At 34.1% G+C, this 20,737-nt stretch overlaps 2 protein-coding genes across 2 annotated transcripts; one reads left to right on the top strand and one right to left on the bottom strand.

Moving 5' to 3' along the window:
* Nucleotides 1-3,322: 3,322 nt before the first annotated feature.
* On the top strand, nucleotides 3,323-6,614 carry LOC149784683 (uncharacterized). Its single transcript, XM_089933032.1, has 4 exons — nucleotides 3,323-3,895; nucleotides 4,678-4,841; nucleotides 5,098-5,268; nucleotides 5,726-6,614. Exons 1-4 carry the CDS (start codon nucleotides 3,701-3,703, stop codon nucleotides 6,498-6,500), a joined length of 1,305 nt encoding a protein of 434 aa, XP_089789158.1. The 5' UTR covers nucleotides 3,323-3,700; the 3' UTR covers nucleotides 6,501-6,614.
* A 115-nt stretch (nucleotides 6,615-6,729) lies between these two features.
* LOC149784682 (uncharacterized) lies at nucleotides 6,730-16,345 on the bottom strand. Its single transcript, XM_089933031.1, has 9 exons — nucleotides 16,302-16,345; nucleotides 14,104-14,317; nucleotides 13,608-13,883; nucleotides 12,761-12,952; nucleotides 11,727-11,871; nucleotides 11,093-11,218; nucleotides 9,487-9,911; nucleotides 8,499-8,753; nucleotides 6,730-7,825 (listed from the first exon to the last, which is right to left on the bottom strand). Exons 1-9 carry the CDS (start codon nucleotides 16,343-16,345, stop codon nucleotides 6,980-6,982), a joined length of 2,523 nt encoding a protein of 840 aa, XP_089789157.1. The 3' UTR covers nucleotides 6,730-6,979.
* Nucleotides 16,346-20,737: the final 4,392 nt, after the last annotated feature.

Below are 20,737 nucleotides of genomic sequence, written 5' to 3'. Positions count from 1 at the left end.
ACCAAAGAAGTCCATGGCAGTTCATAGCAGAATATGTTTATTCACCCCAACCCCAAATTTCTACCAACAATTTTTACGTCCGAAGGTAATTTTGACACCATGTGGTGCTCACAATGCAAAATACAAGCCCTTTTTCTAGATGACAATTCTGCAAAACAGTGTGTAGTAAACAGGCTGATGCAATTGAAAACAATTGTCGTCCAAGCCTTTTTTTTATTATAGATATTCTACTTGACCCAAATCCATGTGTTTACTGCTATGGGAGGCTAGCTCTTCTTCCTGTCCGACTATTGGTATTTCACTATCTACATATTGCAGAGTAACTATGGAAGGTGTACATGCCTGACAGCCATTTCAAGAACAACACAAACCCAAAACACATAGTTCACAAATATATCCAAATCTTTAATTAATAAACAATAATAGCTGAAAAAGTCACACCATAACCTTAAGTTAGAACATTTGTCACGGGCCAATTTACGAAACTGTAACCTGCCAAGTAAGTCATTGCATGCAAACTCTAATGCGACAAGTGACATGAAGGTACATACTGGTAACAAACCATTTAAATGTAAAGTGTGTGGGAAAAATTGTTTAACCAGATGCATGTTTGTCAACAGATGTGAGGATACACACACAGGTGACAAACCATAATAATGTGAAATATTTGGTAAATTATGTAGTCAAAGCTCAAATTTGACAAGACGCATGAAGATACACATTGGTGACAAACCATTCAAAATGTGAAGTATGTGGAAAATAGTTTAACCAGAGCTCTTGGCAACATTTGAGGATGTAAGCAGGTGACAAACCATACAAATCTGACATTTGGTGTAAATTATTTAAACAAGGACATTTACATATAGTTGTGACAAGAAAGCAGTTTCGAGATGAGATTTATTGCATGATAAATGGCTTATCCAGAGCCATGATTTGTTAAAACATTTGAGGATGCACAATGGTCAAAACCCTGTAAATGTAAAAGATGCGGGAAATTGTTCAGCCAAAACTTTCCTTTGACAACACATTTAAATGTTTACATTGGTGATCAACCATATTAATGTAAAAATTGTGACAAATAGTTTATGTTGAACACATATTTGATGAAACATGTGACAAACCATTTATACATAAAATATGTGGAAATTGTTTCGGTCAAAGCTTTCCTGTGGCAACGCATGAAGATACACATTGGTGAAAATGTGAAATTTGTGGTAAATTGTTTGTACTGAACATGTATTTAGCAAGCGGCATGACGATATATACTGGTGACAAACAGCAGCAGAGAGGGTGAACAGACCACTTGCTGGAAAGGCCGATTTTGACAAATTAAACTTCCTCGAAAAATGAAAATAAAAGGTTAATAACGTCAAACTGAAGCCTCTAACTGACCGAGAGTTTCTCTAATTGGATTCTATCTTTGCTGTGTGTGTTTTTCAAAATTTGTGTTTTGTTTACCCAACGTGACACTTATTTGTGTTCACACCCTCTCTGCTGCCTTATTGTTTGAGTAATTAAATCATTATTATATCAGTAATGGAATCTTATACTAGTAGATTAGCAAGAAAAAGATTAGAAGGAATTAGAAGACATCTTCATGTTAGTGATGCTCTCAAACAAAAACTACAAGAACGTCAAGAATCACAAGTTGATTATGCAGAAGAAAAATAACAATTTTTTTAAATCTGTTAGAAAGGTTACTGAAAGATAAACTACTGAAGGTCTTCCGCCGGCATTAAAACAAACGACTGAACAAGCTGAAAAGATAGCAAGAAGAACTAAACAAGCAAAAAAGATTTTATGAGCTCTTCCAGGCGAAATCGTTGCTTGTCAACCACAACATGCCCCTCAACCACAACATGCCCCTCAGCCACAACATGCCCCTCAACCACAACATGCCCCTCAACCACAACATGCCCCTCAGCCACAACATGCCCCTCAACCACAACATGCCCCTCAGACACAACCAGAACTTGAAGAAATACGTGAAGGTTATGTTGATGAAGAATCAGATCCTAAATAAAAACATAAAACGTATATAACTGAAAAATGTAACCCATGAATTATTGATGGAATAAAAAAATCTTTATGACACTGATTTAGCTAAATTTGGATTATATTCTTCTAATTATAGAGAAAAAAATACTTAAAACCTGGGTATGAAAATATAGGTTTTAAAAAAACAAAATTGGGTATATCGAGTATATAAAGGTATTATCAAGGCTAGAGATAATGATCCTGAATTTATAAAATATCTAACTAATATGTATAAACTTGAATAACATATACAAGGATTTCCAGCGCAAAGAAAAGCTCTGGTAGCATTACCGTTCTCAAGAAAATTTGATGGTCAACCAGGTCCATTTAGGAAAATGTTTAAACCTGAAATTAGTAAAGAACTTTAAAACCCCGCTAAATTAATTGATATAGCTGCATGTAGATATGATGGAAAAGAAAAATATATAATACTTAAATTTCTTCAAACGCGAAGGCCAGAAAAATGGTCTGCTGAGGTATATGGAGCTGCAGGTACTTTAGATAAATCTATTGGAATGACCCAAATATAATACAATTTCGAAAATCAGTAAAATAATATAAAGAGAAAAGAGAGAACAAAAAAAAAAAAAAAAGAACAGAAAGAAAAAGAGGACAATTTTTATACTCAGCTGATTGGAAAACCTCCTAAAACTGGAAGTGGCTTTGTTACTCAAGGAGCTTGTCCTGACAGTGTATCACCGGTAGATCGTAATAGATTAGTAACACCTTTTGTAATTTCATTTCTAATAATTGCGATTGACATATCTGAGTCTCTGATTTTACGTCTGTCAGTAAATACTGGAATGTTATCCATAGTAGCACCGAGAACTCTACGAACTATGTCATTCCATTAAATATTACTCGTGTTTAAAACACCGCATTTATCCTGAAAAATAATAATTTTTGCAATCAGTATTGCTTTTGGAGCCATCCTTCTGAATAAACCCATAATGACATCACCAAGTCCATCTCAGTAAATCGCTTTGTACGTTTGCAATCGTGCGTTTACTACCCGAATTATTACAGGTCCACGTTTAGTCCGAGTTTCCTCTGACCCTTGCCACCCCATTTTTTGATATTTGGTTTTTTATGTTGGGGTGTAGGGTCAGAGCGCATTCCCTATCAAAAAGTTGGAATTCGCCGACACCACTTGGTGTCGGCATGGGGTACTCGCCTACTAACAGGCCTAGAAAACTTTAATGACCTTACATTGAGCCATACTTACATTAAATCGATAAGGAAATCATTTATCTTCTCAGAAGTTACAAGTATAACACCGATTTTGACTTTAATCCGTTGTCGGACGAGACGAAACTACAGCGTAGATGAATTTTGACCTCGTTCGCACCATTTGCATTGCTAGTCACATGACTAGCCAAATCTCGCGGCCGATATGCATACCACGTCACAGGTCAAATAGTCACGTGATAACAACAAAACCGCGTTGACGTGTGGCTTCAGCGTGATCAATCTGCCTCTTTCCAGGATGATGCGACAGCGACATGTTTCCGGCTGGTGTCATCTCAATTAATATGCTGAAAACCATGTGTTCTTTCGAGTTATTGTAGACATTGCGTGACTTTCATTCAATATTTTTTCGAGTTTTTGTCTTCTTTCTGCAATACTGGAAAGGACGTTTTGGTGCATAAACCTATATTGCAACATGGCAGGTAAAGACGGAAACATGGAAGCTCTTGCCAATGAAGTACTTCAAGAAAATGGATATTATTTTAATATTAAAAAAAAACAGTACGAGATAATAAAATCAGTTATTGATGACAGTGACACATTTGCCGTCCTTCCCACGGGATATGGGAAAAGTGCATGCTACATTCTCCCACCAATGATGTTGGACAAGGTAAAGAGAGAGAGAGAGAGAGAGAGAGAGAGAGAGATAGTTAACTCATATTAGTGTGATTTACACTGAATAAATGCTGCTGAGTTATGCTGATTTCATATACACTATAATTTTGTGCTATGAAAATATATGAAAAGATTATCTTTACGTAATAGCAGGTATGCATGTATAATGCTATAAATATAGAATTATGTAATATAAAAGTAATGTATATACATAATTGCTAATGTTTTGAATGTCCACATTAAAGTTGAGCACAGTGATATGCATCAATGCATATAGGTTTAATATGAATCGGTCAATTGCTTTCATATGTTAATCACAATAAGATAATTTTTGAGAAAGACCAATTATATTTTCTTAAAAACAAAGTTTAGCAAAGCAATTTTATTGCAGATGCACTGTCCTAAGCAACACACGTTTGGTCATATCACCTTTGAAATCACTGATAAATGACCAGGTGAAAACATTGAAAGACCATAACATTAAAGCATATGGAATCCAGGAAGGAATGGAGAAAGAAGACACAGATGGTAACTATATATATATATATATATATATATATATATATATATATATATATATATATATATAGAGAGAGAGAGAGAGAGAGAGAGAGAGAGAGAGTTAGTGTCATTTATGCATTAAAGATTTTACTATCAGTTTGAAAAGATTTGGTCAGTTCATACAAATATGTGAAACATAATGATCACCATGATACATAGCACATGACTATGATACTTTGATATTAATTTTTCACTTTAATGCTAAAAACTTACTCATGCCACAATTTATTCTCTGCAGCCATAAAAAGTGGATGTGCAACAGTGTTAAAAGCCTCCCCAGAAGCTATCGTTACCAGGCACTGGAAAGGTGTACTGGACAATGCATACAGAGAAAAGTTGTGTGTGGTTGCATATGATGAAGCCCACTGCATATCTGAATGGTATGAAGTTTTTAATAACTCTGTTTTATAACAAAGGTGTATAAGATTTTACTCTAGCAAGATAGAAGCTTAACTTTGAAATAAATGTAACACCAAGGAGGAAAAATAGGCATCTACATACTGACTGGAAAAAATATATTTGATGGCCTTATAAATATTTATGTTTATTTTAAATTATGAAATTGGATCAATAATATCTAATACTATAAATTTAAATTAACGTCTTTTAGAATATTCTGGTTATGATTTGTTTCAGGGGGCTGGACTTCAGGGAAGAGTACCTAAAGGTTGGAGTACTCCAAAGCATTACTGAATGTCCTGTGCTAACATTGACTGCAACTGCAACAACTGAAATAATGAATGATATTGCACGAACCCTAGGGCTGACAAGTGACAAATTAAATGTTGTTTCTCTATTGCCAAATAGGTATGTAATCTATAAATATTGCTACAAATATAATTATTTCTGTATATACTAATAGGCAATCATCACTAAAGAAAGCAACTGTGTACATTTCATAGATAATTTAACATAAGTGGATAAAAAATATTAGTACATATGTCTTCAATCTGTTTTTATTATTTGTAACATTTTTTGGTCAAATCAAGCTCTTACAATATTACTAGAACAGATGCATTAAACCTGATATAATAATTCTCCATTAGTTCAAATTGGTGAGACTGAATTATTACCTTTGTATAAGACCTGAATGGGCCAGGCAAGGAATCTAACTGCTCAAAATGTTACACCTATACCTTTTTTAAGAAGCTGTATGTCATAATCAGAGGGCTTGTAATTTTAATGCATTATATAAAACTCATCTTTCAGAAAATTTATTAATGTACATTGTCTATAAAATTGCATAAATTTGATACTTTTGCAGGCCAAATATTCAGCTTTGTGCCACCAAAATTTCTGAAAAATATGAAGAGGAACTTGAATGGGTAAAAACTGAGATTATTCAGAATGGACGTATGATGAAAAAAGTCATAATCTATGTAAACTCTATAAGCATGTGTGAACGATTATATATATGGTTTCATTCCACACTTAATGATAAAGCTTATGATGGGGAAAAGGCAATATTGAATCGTTTGATTGAAATGGTTCATGCACACACAGATACATCATCCAAGGAGCGTATTATGAATATTTTCCATAGAAGTGACAGTACCATCAGAATTCTGATTGCTACTGTAGCAGTAGGCATGGGAATAGATATTCCAGATGTGTCCGTAGTAGTAATATGGGGTTTGCCCCCAACATTGCTCCAATTGTGGCAGGACGTTGGACGATGTGGACGAGATGGCCGACTTTGTCTTACATTATGTTATGCATTCCCCAGAAGTATTGCCATCCCTTGTGGTAACTGCAGGAAACAAGCCAAAAGAACATGCTCTTGTCCAAGTCAAGCCTACTTGAGAAGTTTGGCAAATACAACTGAATGCCAGAGGATTTATTGTTTGAAATATTTTTCACTAAGCTCGAAAACTGATACAGAAATAAACAAAATGAAAAACTTAAAATCTTGTTCAAAAGACTGTGTAGATACATGCCAATGTCAGATGTGCATCTGTTGCATAAACTGCATGTCAAAGTGTGAATGTCCAAACAGAAATAAGTCTAAGCATGACCTGATTCGTTCCTATTTGCAATGAATTTATTTATTACAGACCATCAGGTTCAGTTGTTTAAATGTTGCATATAGGAGAAAGACGTACAGTTAATTGCTTAAAGCATTCAGTTTTACTGAATAAAGGATAACTAAGATGGCTAATTGTTTATTTCACGTAACTTTGCCATATTGTCGACATGTCTCAACAGTCTGTCCTTGAATTTTTTAGGAAATCTTACTCCACTGACCACTTTCAAATCTTCAAAACCTTTGAATGCTCTTCCGCTTTGATACTTGACCAAATTCTGAGACTTCAGTGTTTGAACCATTTTAAGTATGTCTTTCTTTCTATGAACCTTTCCAGTTTTTCGAGTGTTGAATGGCTTATAGATGACCTTCTCATCAAACATATGATTAACAGCCTTTCCTACTCCTAACATCTGGCTGTGTCTGTTGATTGTGTCAGTGGTGAGTTGGCCTCCAGCATCCCTACTACTCTCCTTAAACTCTCTGTTTAGATGTTCACAATGTAGGTCCTTGGGAATGTTTTTTTTTTCCTCCCTTCAAATTGACTGTCCTTTCCCACATTAGGGCATGTTTTAGTCTTTCTGATGTTGCTCCAGCAATGTTTGCAATCAGCCTTAGGCCATATATCAAGTACTTGGGGTGGTTCTTTTCATAAAATTCAAACAGGTCAAATTTCCAGTACCTTATCATTCTGGGACCATCATTTTCTTTTACAGCATCATGCCGAGCTATATCATTTAAACCCCTCCAAATTAATCTCTTGACATATTCATTTTTGGCATCTTTAAGTCTATCAGCTGTCATCTTCTTTCTCCGGCTTAAACTTAACTCAGGTTCCCTCCTGCATTTCACTGAACAGAACCATTCACCTTCTGGTACATCATCTTCCTCCATACCTAAACACTCCAGATGGAACCAGGAACCCCTTCGACAATATTGGTTGTTACAATAAACCATAGATCCACCAGCATCTAACCGGCATATACAATAATCCCAACCATCAATCATTGGTTCTGCTCCGACATTAATCACTTCCTTGGTGTTCACTTTCTCATATACTTTTTTCACAATTCTTTTTGAGAGCTCATCTCTATACTTTCTTCTTTCTTCTGGTGAGTTCGGAAAGCCTTTAGGTGTGTCATCTATTTCTGTCATACCTGATAGTTCCATTGCATACAATATGATATAACCTTCAGTCACAAACTCTAACAGTGTCTCCGCTTTGTCAAAACAATCCATTATATTTTTTGTAACACCTTTATGGTCATATACTTGCTTCAGGTTGTACAATGTTCCCTTCTCTCTGTGACTTTCAAACTTGAAGAGTTCATTATATGTGTCCTGATTAAGAAAACATCTTGTAATAAATTTAGTTGTTTTTCTTTGATTATAAAGTCTGCTGACTCCTGCAATAGTAAATTTGGTTCTGAATATAATGTAGAGACTAAGCTGTGCCTGAAGGGATAAATTCCAAAGTCAGCAATAGGCAGAATTAAATGATACACATCAGGTTTTTTTATATAAATCTTGTGCCCTTCTTGGTATCCTTGGGACATTTCATAATATTACTCCATCTCTTTTAAATAACAAAATTGTTTATCTTTTTTCAGGTGTTACAGTTATAGGCTGATGAAAGCCTTTTAGACTTTCAAAACAAGCTGTGATGCTAGTTGCAGAGCAAAGTGCGATATATAATCAGATACAGCATGTTTTCTGTAGTACACCTTAATAGGTTATGTTAAAGATGATAAAATGTAGTAAAAATGTAATACCATAAAACCTGTATATAAAAGACACTGAAAGGAACCTACCCGTTTATTATTAATTGACTAGTGTCATGTATATAAAGGGGTTATTTCATCTTAAATATGATAGGATATACCACTATATGGTTTCCTTTCTGAACAATGAGGTGTCTTTTATATTCTACCTCTCAACAACAGCAGGTTTTACTGCAATTATCAATCAAAATAAATGATTTGTTGTGAAAATTTTACTTTCTTCCAGTTCACACCTGGAGAAACATGAGTCGTCTGTGCCACTCCTGTATTGCAGGCTCAAACAGGTCAAGTCTTGCCCACCTGTTAGCTCCATTTATTCGAGCCCGTTGAGCCCCTTCTACCCTCTCACAACTCAAGCCATCACAATAAAGTAAAAGTGGAAGTGGATCCCCATCCTCATTCTCAGGGATATACTCCTTGTAACTCTCCAGTATCTCAATCATGCCTGCTGTAGTAGATTCATCTTTGTTTAGGATTCCCAATGGAACCTATAATAGAAATAGAAATTTATATGAAGAAGCATTGAACATTTTTGTTTACTGTCATTTGATCTTTGAAAAGGGGCTAACACAATACAAAACATGGGCATAAATTAGCCACCAACTTAATTCTGCTTTGAACTAAACTTTATATACGAGCAATCTGATTGACTGAAATTATAGTCTAACTTAAAATGAATAATCAAACCTGTCTAAATGTATTATTTTTTAAATTCTTTAAATTTATTCACATTGACATATATTTACAGTTAACAAATAGTTAATATCTTAGAGAAGCATATTCAGTTGGTCATAACGTGTCCCTTTTAAATGTGTGTTCATAATACAGAGGTTAACAATAATCATAAATATATGATACAGGGCTCATTAATTTTACCATGTGTATGTGGATTATATATATATATATATATATATATATATATATATATATATATATATATATATATATATATATATATATATATATATTGCAATTCGTATCATATAATTTTTATTTGTTATTGTGTATAAAATGTAACAGTAGGTAAATGATACCTAACAGAAAAGCATTTATTATTTATTACCTATAATTTGCAGAATACTGCACAGAAAATGTAAGGAGTCTCAAATGTGACAATATAACTATAATTGTGATAGGTTCATGGTGCATGAAAATGACAGTATGTAGGCAAATGTGTATGTATATATAAAGAGAGTGAGAGAGAGAGTATGTACTACATACAATTTCACTCCTGAATGCTGATTGGGTTGAATATTGATGAGGAATGGACCACACAGTGTCAACTCCAGCATAGGCAGGAACATATGTTGTCAAAATCCTTGAGACCATAACTGCTAGCTCCTCTTTTAAGGCCATCTCATCTTCACTGGATGGTAAGATATCGGAAATCTTTAAATTCCTTATGGTCTCTGGTGAGGCGAATATATTTGACATCCCATAACTACCAATCCTTTCCAGTGTGGCAAATCCTTGTACCATGTTCAGCATGGCATTTTTCTTTCCCCTCACATGATGCCGGACACCAATCTTCTGGTTGATATTATCAAAAGTAATATCAAAGTATAATTTTTGGTTACTGTTGGGAGTAGGCAACATAAGTGACTCAGTTGTTACTTCAGTTGAAACTGAAATTTTAAATGAGAGTTCTTTGTATGATAGTAATCATTCCTTCCACTATGCTTGTTTGACAATAACATTAAACAATAAGCTGAATAAAAATGACAGGAAAGAGTTGTATGTTTAGTGGACATGGTGACCATTCATGACAAAACATAGTAAAGAGTTGTATGTTTAGTGGACATGGTGACCATTCATGACAAAACATAGTAAAGACTTGTACGTTTAGTGGACATGGTGACCATTCATGACAAAACATAGTAAAGACTTGTATGTTTAGTGGATATGGTGACCATTCATGACAAAACATAGTAAAGACTTGTTAGACAACTATGCTTTTATATATACCAGTGTTTCTGTGAATGGCAATAACAATTATACAGTTCAGGAACAACTTTCAATAAGAAAACAATTACCTACTGACCACATGGAATGATATGATTATGCAAGGAGCACTCTTATCAAATTCTCTACAAATGCCTTGCCCAAAGATTAAAATTTACTTGGATGACTAAAGCTTGACAATGTGATTATCAATATGAAAAAAGTCATTAGTGTTATAACAATTGGTCACTGTGACCTACTCTTCCTTGTTGAATGCTGCAAAAACAGTAAAACTAATGTAATATTTGAAGACAAAATTCCTAAATTAAGTTAGCATTGTGTTTAATTGTGATTTTAAAATATAACTAACATGCATAGGTTTCAACATGTGGTCTTCAGAAAGTGTAAGTTGTTGAAGTTCCAATATCAATTTCAAATTTTGTAATATTATAAAAGGCTTTAATGACATAAGTGATTTAAAATATGTTGCATTGATTTTTGCAAGTTAATTATTGGCATATCTGGCATCATTTTTTCCTATTAAACCTGACCTTTATGGGTGGATATTAATGACTATGATCCATTCACTGTCTCACATACCTTGTAATATCTCAGATAACTGCAGTATATTATTGATAACTTCCCCCTAGTCATAGAATTTGCAGGCTGTGACAGAAACTTGAAGCTATTTGATTTTTAAACTTTTTGGTTTATGTATGACATTTTTCAGAAAAAATATTCTTACTATTAATTTAATGGTGATAGTGATGATGAACAATATTATCATTATTATTATTATTATTATTATTATTATTATTTTAAAAACAGTAAATTTCAGATGTGCATGTATATGAATCAAATGACTTGATTATTCATCTGAATATACCTTCTACACAAGTCAACTCATCACTTTCTTGGACTGAACTAGATTCCTCTTCTTCTTCCACAGTCTCCTCTTCATCTTCCTCCTCCGCCTGCTCTTCTTCCTCCATCAAATCATCCTCATCTTCATCTTCCCAAAACAGACTCTAACTCGGGCAGCTCATCCAAAGTTTCATCTGCATTTTCTAAAGAAGGAAAGAATATGTATAATTTTACTGTCATAATGCATGCACTGTTTAATAAAACTTATAGTTGTGTGTACCTCAAACAAAATCGTTTTGCCATCTTTTTTTTTAAAGTGTCACACTTTTATGCTAAAATGGAGACAGTATATAGCCAGGATTTGGATGATGTGTTGTTGAACCATATAAACTTAGGTGGCCTCAAAAATAAGCATCATGAAGTAAATGTTTAAACAAAGATACAAATATAGGTGTAAGAATTGACACATAATTTTTATGAATGACATGCAACAATTTTAATTCTTTTCACAATAACTCTTTTAAATTATCAAGACTGAAAAGGAAAATAAGGAAGCAATTAGTATGATTCTCATTTTCTAAGTTGGTACAGATACAAAATATAATATACTACAATATATCATGGACATTACATATCTAAAATTGTATCGTGTTCACCATGGTTTATACCTCTTTCCTTTCCTGACAATTTATCTCTCCACAGCTTAATCTTACTGTCAAAATCTTGCCGCAGATCATCTATTCTTCGTCTTGTGGCATCAATACTTTGGCACCATCCAAGTCTGTTGAAGCTACCAAAAACCTGTTTATAACAAAAGTAAAGTTTGATCATCTGCAAATGTATACCTGGCAGTAACCAGAAAGCTTGTCTATTGATGAGAACCCTTTATGAAAAAGAAGTCAAATTTTTTAAACACAACCTGCTATTTTTGAATACAATAAACTGTTCACCCATGATAAGCTAATGCCTGACGATAAGCACATTCCCAAATATTAGAAACTAATGTTAAACTTTTACATACAGAGGTTGATTTTTGAAAATGAAAGCCTAAGTCTACATATACAGATTTTCCCATCTGATGCTTCACCCCCCAGATTCTTATGGAATTAATACAGTGATCATCAAGACAATTTTGCTTATTTTATTGTTGTTCAAATATTACAAATATACATTTACTAAGAAATGTTAGAATCATCTGTATATTATTTATGTTTGATAAGTAATGACATTTAAAGGATTTGTCATTCTGCATAAATACAGCTATTTGTTATACCTAACCTGTGAATGATCTCTTACTTTTCATGCTCATGCAACGAAAGGTACATCAATAGGTATCATGAGAAAGGCCAGGAGAGATATCAATATATTATGCTTAATGTTTAAAGTGAATCAACATTACGTTTTATCACTGGCTGTTAATTGCCCAAGTACTCGATACATGTTTTTAAAAATCACGAGAATATATAGTCATAAATAACCATAATTACAATAAACATTACAAACATAATTATGGTAAATAAAATATGCAAATATGGTAATTAATTTGTACAGTATGTATGCTGCATTTTCTATTTATTTTAAAACGCTGGGTAAAAAATCTTTAGTCTTTCTTTGTAGGCTTTTTTTTAATAACGCTGAAACCGCACAGTTTAGATACCAATTGCAAATTATAATTGAATGATTGTGTTACCTTTCTCTTACAACCACCTAACCACATTATAATGGAAATCAGCTGTTGCAGGATAGTACTGTGCCTGGTTCTGATAAAGCTGATTATACATAGGAGAGAGTCAATGACAGGTACTAAGGAGACAACCTTTCTTCCAATCCTTTTTGTGGCAGAGTTGTGGCAATGTTTCTTGGTTAAGCTGGCTTTGACAAGCTCAGGTGGCGCTCACCAGATAATATGTACTTTTGAGAGAGTGACGTATGTAAGGTGAAGTAGTTCGCATTTAAAACATGCACAGTGGAGAGAATGTTTGCATACCTCTATGCTACATTAATGTAATGTGGATGATATTTCTTTTGGATATTGTACTTTTGGAAATTTTACATGATTTAAGCACACTGCTAACTAAAATGACTGTTCCCTTGTGTTAAAAAATCAGTCTGAATTAGTCTAAAGTATACTATACATAGCAGCTATTAAAATAGGGAAAATGAATTTTGCCAGACTAGACAATACCAGCTTCTGAAAGTGCAATGAATGAATTACCAAATATATAAAATGTAAAAAAAGTTATCGGCTCTTTTTTATACAATTTACCTCTGAAGTTCAGGAAGTGAAAATGACCAAGTAGAGCTAGCAATTTTTTGAAAGGTGCACATTTGAAGTAAGGCCAAGCTGTATACTCTATAACCCATAGTACACCCATCAATCATACACCAAAATAAAGGGAATTAAAGGTTCTTTGCATTATACCTAAGATATGCAAGGTCTTTTTTAAATAGCCAGTATAACCAGTGAGGAATGCCGGGGACATTCTTTTTCTTTAAAATCCTAACCCTATGCAAAATGCAAAACTGTATAGCGCCACCTCAAGCAAACTGGGGCAACATTTATTGGCATCATACATCATTTTGTCCCATTCAAAAGCCAAAATTGATGACAGTCCACCATTGAAACCACTTTTGGAAACCATTTTTGTAAAGCTGCAGATCTCCTGCCTCACTACATCACAAATGACATAAACTGCAGCTTTCTTGGCAGATTTGCTATCTTTAAAGAGTTGTCGCAGACCATTTCTGTATCTTGAGTGTGCCAAAAGTTGTATTACCTTCCCAATGGTAGTGTTATTCACAGTAAGTGATACCTAGTTTAAGAAAAAAAGTCATAATTATTCCTAGATATGGATGGATTGCCTGTTTACAAGTTAGTTTAATCTTTTCTCATTACAGCTATGGAATTATCAGCTTCAAAATTTTATTTTACATTTAATATCGTTCCATGTACAATAACGAACTTATGCTAAATTATAATAAGAAATGGTTATCCAGGATGTTGATAGATGTTATAGTTATCAATGTACTTACCTTTTCTTCCGTCAAAGATTTTTTTGACATCAACTTTGGTTGGTATACTTTTCTTGGTGTTGAGATAACCTTGGCTTTCTTAGCATTTCCGCGGTGTGTTGGCGTGGTTTGAATCTTACTTCCTATATACGATTCTGATTTTCGAATTTTTCTGAATTTCTCTTCTACTTCTTCAAGTTTAGTCTTGTTTACATCCACGGATTTTATTGTCAAGCTGCATTCAGTACAAATGAATGCATGTTTTTCAGGCGTGAATGTCACAGAATATGTTTTTTTCTAGTGATTCTGCCGCACTAGGTCCACCTTTAAATTTAGAATGAATGGCTATTCTTTTAAATCCTTTATTTTTTTTTCTGAAACTCTGTGCCACAGCATGAACACTCCATCATAGTACAATTATTTTCCAATGTTTTTGAAGCAAAAACTCGAAAAAATATTGAATGAAAGTCACGCAATGTCTACAATAACACGAAAGAACACATGGTTTTCAACATATTAATTGAGATGACACCAGCCGGAAACATGTCACTGTCGCATCATCCTGGAAAGAGGCAGATTGATCACGCTGAAGCCACACGTCAACGCGGTTTTGTTGTTATCACGTGACTATTTGACCTGTGACGTGGTATGCATATCGGCCGCGAGATTTGGCTAGTCATGTGACTAGCAATGCAAATGGTGCGAACGAGGTCAAAATTCATCTATGCTGTAGTTTCGTCTCGTCCGACAACGGATTAAAGTTAAAATCGGTGTTATACTTGTAATTTCTGAGAAGATAAACGATTTCCTTATCGATTTAATGTAAGTATGGCTCAATGTAAGGTCATTAAAGTTTTCTAGGCCTGTTAGTAGGCGAGTACCCCATTCCGACACCAAGTGGTGTCGGCGAATTCCAACTTTTTGATAGGGAATGCGCTCTGACCCTACACCCCAACATAAAAAACCAAATATCAAAAAATGGAGTGGCAAGGGTCAGAGGAAACTCGGACTAGTCCACGTTGTGCATTGTGTATTATCATTTTTTAACTTACAAGTTGATTAATTAATTGTTTTCGATCGCTGTGATAATCATCGACAATTTCATTAATGAACGAATGATAAACATTTCGACCCATAACATCGCCTATAAGCAATCTTCGGCAAATGTAAGATATTTCATGAATAATTTCTGGAGAATTATTTCCTGTGCGGTTTCCTCCGATCAAAATGTCTAGTCGGTCAACATCGGAAAGAACACTGTCAGGACAAGTTCCTTGAGTAACAAAGAACATATTAATCCAGTCTATTTGTGATGTCGTAATCCGTTATTATAAAGGATACATTTCAGACTTATTGACCAATCCGGACACTTAATTGATTGAAGAAATAAAAATTTGAATAGTAATCTCTACGTAAAATGTTAACACACAAAGTTTTAAAAATACGAACTGTTTAGTTTGTGTCTGCTTATCTTTCTGTTGTTGCTTTGTAGTTTGCATTTCCTCGTCTGGTTGTTTCTTTCCTGGTATTTGTTGTTTTTGTTGTTTTGCTCTCGGTATTCTCGGTGTTCTCTGTTCATTATTTTCTATTGGTGTCTCTTAGGTTTTGTGACATTTATGCGGTATTTGTCCGGTCTGTTGACATCTATTGCATTTTCTGTGGTAAATTCACCCTTTATACCACGAGGTGGCCAAAAACCCGTGTAGAAAGAACGATTTTTCATTTCTGTTAGTGTACTCTTTTCTATCTCGAAGATGTTTGTCCCATTCTAAATAGATGTTATGGGGATTGTAGCTAGTCTTGATGAAATGACCTTTGATTTTCAATTTTGCCTCGATCTTTTCTACCGTCGCTTCCAGACGCATGTCCAAAGGTATATTACAAAGTGTAATTCTCCCGTTGGTTTCTTTATCTTGCGCAAAATAGGTGTAAGTTGTTTAACTGTTACTGTTTCCCATGCAATATTTAATTCTACAAATGGTAGTACGGGTTGAGTTCCTTTAGGGCATACGATGTACCCTTGATACCCCTTTGGGCTGATTTAATATATTCGTTGCAAGTATTCCGGGTTTGTAACACTAATTGCCACCATCACTGATGTCATTCCCGGTACTCTTTCTTTCGGTATCACTGACATGTCAAGTTCCTATGTTCCTTTTCTGTGAGTACATTCCAGAAAGGAGCCCTCGTTTGTTTCTATTCTTCTTGTCTGAAAGTACTTTTCTAATTCTCTGACTTCTCTAATTGCTCTGTTGACTGCCATTTTTTCTCGCGCATCCCGTGTGCTTGTGAATAATTCTCCTTGTTGAATTCTTCTGTGATATTTCTTCTTAATATTGTAGTAATTTTGCTTTTATATATGATTCTTAACTCATCTTTTGAAGTATCATCGAAAGTAACCTGCATGGTTTCTGTTTCAAAATCATGTGGACTTTCTCGAGGTTTGCTTTGTACGTGCCACTGCTGATGATAAAGCAGACTTTACGTCTCAAGAAGGAGTATCAGAATGATGAAAAATAGGTTGCTTGATTCGAACCTGGTACACCTGCATGATATGTGGATACGTTTACCATCAAACTAAGAATATTACATATATGTGCATTAGAATTGACAAGTTAAAAAATGAATGACCATGACAAAGACTTCATGCACCTCACGATTGAATAGAAAAGTATGCCCCATTATGAGAAAGGGAGATGTCTTGATGATTGTATTGTTCACATGCCTAATCTTACTCATATATAATTGCAGTACTATATTCCTTATCCATTAATACCACTGGGTACGCAATTCCTTCTATTTTACACTACCACTTCCATTGTCCAAGAATCAAATGATTTTGTGGTGGTTTTTACATGCTAATTAAATATGTATCAGATGTAGTCAGGTAGCTAACACCTGTCTGAAGTCAAGATTGGGCAGACCAGATCAGATTAGTGGGGCTACCAATACGGAAATGAGGCTACTCTTTGGGTATCATGATTACAGTACAATATAATGAAAGGAAATACCAGTAGGTTCTCATGTAAATTTCTCAACCAGTGACATTTTTTTTTTGTTGAAAATTTCAGATGGAACTGTTAGCAATTTAAAGTAACATCTAGAATGAACAAAGATCAAATATATGAAGAGTATATGCACATTAAACAAATAATCTTATTTGTTGGGAATGATAAAGAAAATTAGACAGCATGCGAAATGGTAATTCTTGGGATTTGACATAAACGGAGTCTATATGGAATATTGTGAATATTATAGGAGTATATTTTCATAGTTTACATATACTATTTAATTGATTAATGTTTTTGTCTTCGACTTAAGCTTCAGCTAAACAGGGGCCAGCTTCGCTACCCAGGGTTCTGATATGATAACTCTACACCATGGCGAATCGAACATATATTTGATTGCTTTGTCCTTGCGACATCTATTTGATTTCATTAGTTGCCTCCATTAGTGTGTAATGCCAACTAACTAATCGTGTGTAACAGCGGTGCATTGTACGTTGTACGGAAATGGTGGAGGCGATTGATTTGAAAAGGATACTTCGGACGTTTAACAACGAAAGTATGACTATGTACCAGAGAGAAGCCATTACAGGTGCATTTGAATGAAAGGTAGTTTGTACAAACATGGACCGATAGTGGAAAATTGCTTACTTATTAGTCCATCCAAGTTGTTTGCTCCTTTTGTTTCGATCACGTAGGAAAGGTGTTTAAATTTAAACAATTTAATTTTGATTAGATGCGGTGGCTTGGTGCATTGGATGCATAAGTATTTACAAAATTACTGCACTGTCTGCTTTACAAACCAATATTAAACAATTAGGTTAATTACCTTATTTGATATTGAAGCATGAACATGTGGTCTCGATGATCAGTGTGTTACAGAAATAATAATGTTATAGACGTTACATAAAGATAATAGTTATTGTTTTTATTTGGGTGTAATGCCATGTCTCAGCACAAGATAGGTTATACTTAGTGACCATTATAACAGCTGTAGGAAGAAACTAGTTAAACCCAGGTAAGAATCACTTACCGACGGGAAGCTACTGGCAACAAAACCAACAGCAAGAAAAATATCGGATAGCAATTATTAAAAAAAAATAATATCGTTTTCAAACATGGAAATATGTAGTATGTATCGTATGTAATATCTTAGTAGTGACGGTCCATAAATCTGGTATAATTTCTTACTCCACCTCTCAATGCCTTGTTGCAATGACAACTCCGGTGGCCATGTGGTTAGAGCGTCCGCTCGGATGCCGAAGGTCGCTGGTTTGAACCCTGGATAAGTTATACCAAAGACTTATTTTTTAAAAATGGTACTAACAGCTGCCTCGCTAGGCGCTGAGCATTAAGATGTTAGTATTAGGATTGCTCGACCTGTTGTCAGAATAATGTGACTGTGTGGAACAAGATGCTGCATGTCTGCGGCATGATGCCCCAGTCCTAGGCATCACTATGAACTTCTACACTGCAGATATCGTAGCGATTTGACTAAAATTGTTAAACTACGTTAAAATGCAAATCACACACACACACACACACACACACACACACACACACACACTCTATTAATGATACAAATCTGGCAAGGAAAAATAAGCAAACGAAATGGAATATCAGACAGAGACTGCTCACTGAGGAAACTGCTTGATTGTGGATTTATTTTGAGCGTAAATTATATGAAATATCAGGCATCATAAATAATGGCGCAAAAACATAGTTTGGTAAGTACAGTCGTGTTGAGAGGGATAGCATGAATATCTCATAAATAAAACAAAGAGCAGCAATTTAAGGATTAAGAGATACATGGACAATCAATCAACAGGCTTGAATTTTTTTAAAACAAAATCCATATTTTTTATCAAGCAACTGTGGAAGTAGAGTAAACGAACAAAGAAAGACTACAGTAACTATAATTGAAAGAATGGTCAACTGTACAATCTATCTATATACTAAAAAGCAATATAGAAAGAAATATTTCCTTACAGAAAAGCTTCCGCAAGTAACACCTGAGATCATAATCGCTTCTCCTATTCTCGTGGTATCGATTATTTCCGTATAAAATATTGGCGCAATCTACAAATTATATAATACGGCAGTTTTGTTAAATATTAGTGTTTCATTTTATTTAGTAACAAAATCTTTCAAGAATGTTTCGCTTTCTGAAACATATAAGAAAATAATCGATCAATAAAAAACGAATCAAGCATACGGTCATTTTACACTATTGTGAGTATGTGGTCTTAAAATAAGGAATAGAAAAGAGTGAGAATCAACAAGATTTTTAAAACTTACATATAATTAATTAATCTATAATACAAAGCAAAAATAAAACGAAATAGAATCTTGCAAATTATATTCCAAATAATCCTAGAATTGCAGGCACAAGTCCTAATGATTAAAGTCCAGAATAAACTTCAGTTGAAATCCAAATTAAATCCAACCTTGGAAGTGAAGAGTTGATATGCCTTGGGTAGGTCATGTATTGGTGATGTACCAACAGCCTTTTGTTGGATCACAATGATTCAATCCATGAATATGTCACTTTATATTCAAGTATCTATTTCCAAGAATGTTGTTTTCAAAGTGAGCTCTTTTTCAATAGAAGAATCCCTTGAATTAAATAATTTGGATAAATAAATTCCAACCCAAATGAATTACTGGTTACAACAACAACGCTACTGATTCTGCTAAGACCTTAATGTACGCATTAATAACATTTTAGAAAAATAGGATTATATAGTTCTATACTTGACCTCAGACCACAATCAGCATGTTCTAAAAAAAATACCTAATGGAAAATAACCATCTAGAAGCTTCCTCATATTTACAAAATAAAATCTTAGTTATAATTAGAAGGTCTGGTACTAAATTTATAATATAGAATGTGGAACATATTGGGTAGGTCAGGTATATTTAAGGGGATTTTCGATAAGCTAGAACCAGACCCAAATAAATGTTTAATTCTGTTAATAATGATCCTGGTATTAAACCATACAATACAGGATAGTTCAGTTATGTATTAGTTGTTTAAAGTATTAAAAAATATATATATCAAGTCCAACATACATTGCTACATTACCAATAGCATGTATTGAATTTGTTAAAACTGACAAAGAAACGACGAAAATTAAATATACGTAATAACCCCTTATCCAAATAAGGTCTCCTGCGTCTCACAGCGAAACTGAATCATATCAGGCATAATAAGGCCATCGACTGGATGGGTTACTGATACAAACATAGTAACATGACTGACCTTGTTTCCGTATTTCACAACTTACCCCCCAAAAAAATATGGTTGGGAATAAGGATGGTTGCATTAAAAGCTTGAGATATTCACGGAGTGTTGCAATAATGCATGACTCGATTTACTGATATAATTGTCATATATGTAAGCCATATAGCGTATGATTGTAATATATAGGGAAAATGTGGTAGGCTCGCTGTGCTTAATTTTTAGCATTATTACCGCCATTATGTTCATTTCTTGCTCTGTTTTTGCCCCGTGAACAAGAGGATTTCGTTTTATATTGCAGTACATAAAATATATTGTATTGGACGTTGTTTCTGGAAAACTTATATGATTTGCAATAATTCCTGAATACATGATTCAGATAAATGATAAATAAATAGTTACTGCAACT

Source organism: Sinohyriopsis cumingii, chromosome 14, assembly GCF_028554795.1.
Source record: "Sinohyriopsis cumingii isolate HCF-2022 chromosome 14, ASM2855479v2, whole genome shotgun sequence".
Taxonomy (NCBI): domain Eukaryota; kingdom Metazoa; phylum Mollusca; class Bivalvia; order Unionida; family Unionidae; genus Sinohyriopsis; species Sinohyriopsis cumingii.
This window is presented reverse-complemented; position numbering and strand designations above follow the sequence as displayed.

Excerpts from the sequence above, each read along its gene's own strand:
- LOC149784682 (XM_089933031.1), bottom strand. The coding sequence starts at position 16,345 with ATGGCAGTCAACAGAGCAATTAGAGAAGTCAGAGAATTAGAAAA. Across the intron at positions 9,912-11,092 it reads TGAGTTGACTTGTGTAGAAG|AACTCTCATTTAAAATTTCA; the intron begins GTATATTCAGAT and ends TATCATACAAAG. Across the intron at positions 7,826-8,498 it reads GACGACTCATGTTTCTCCAG|GACACATATAATGAACTCTT; the intron begins GTGTGAACTGGA and ends TTTCTTAATCAG.
- LOC149784683 (XM_089933032.1), top strand. The coding sequence starts at position 3,701 with ATGGCAGGTAAAGACGGAAACATGGAAGCTCTTGCCAATGAAGTACTT. Across the intron at positions 3,896-4,677 it reads CACCAATGATGTTGGACAAG|TGCCACAATTTATTCTCTGC; the intron begins GTAAAGAGAGAG and ends AAAACTTACTCA. Across the intron at positions 4,842-5,097 it reads GCCCACTGCATATCTGAATG|GGGGCTGGACTTCAGGGAAG; the intron begins GTATGAAGTTTT and ends GATTTGTTTCAG.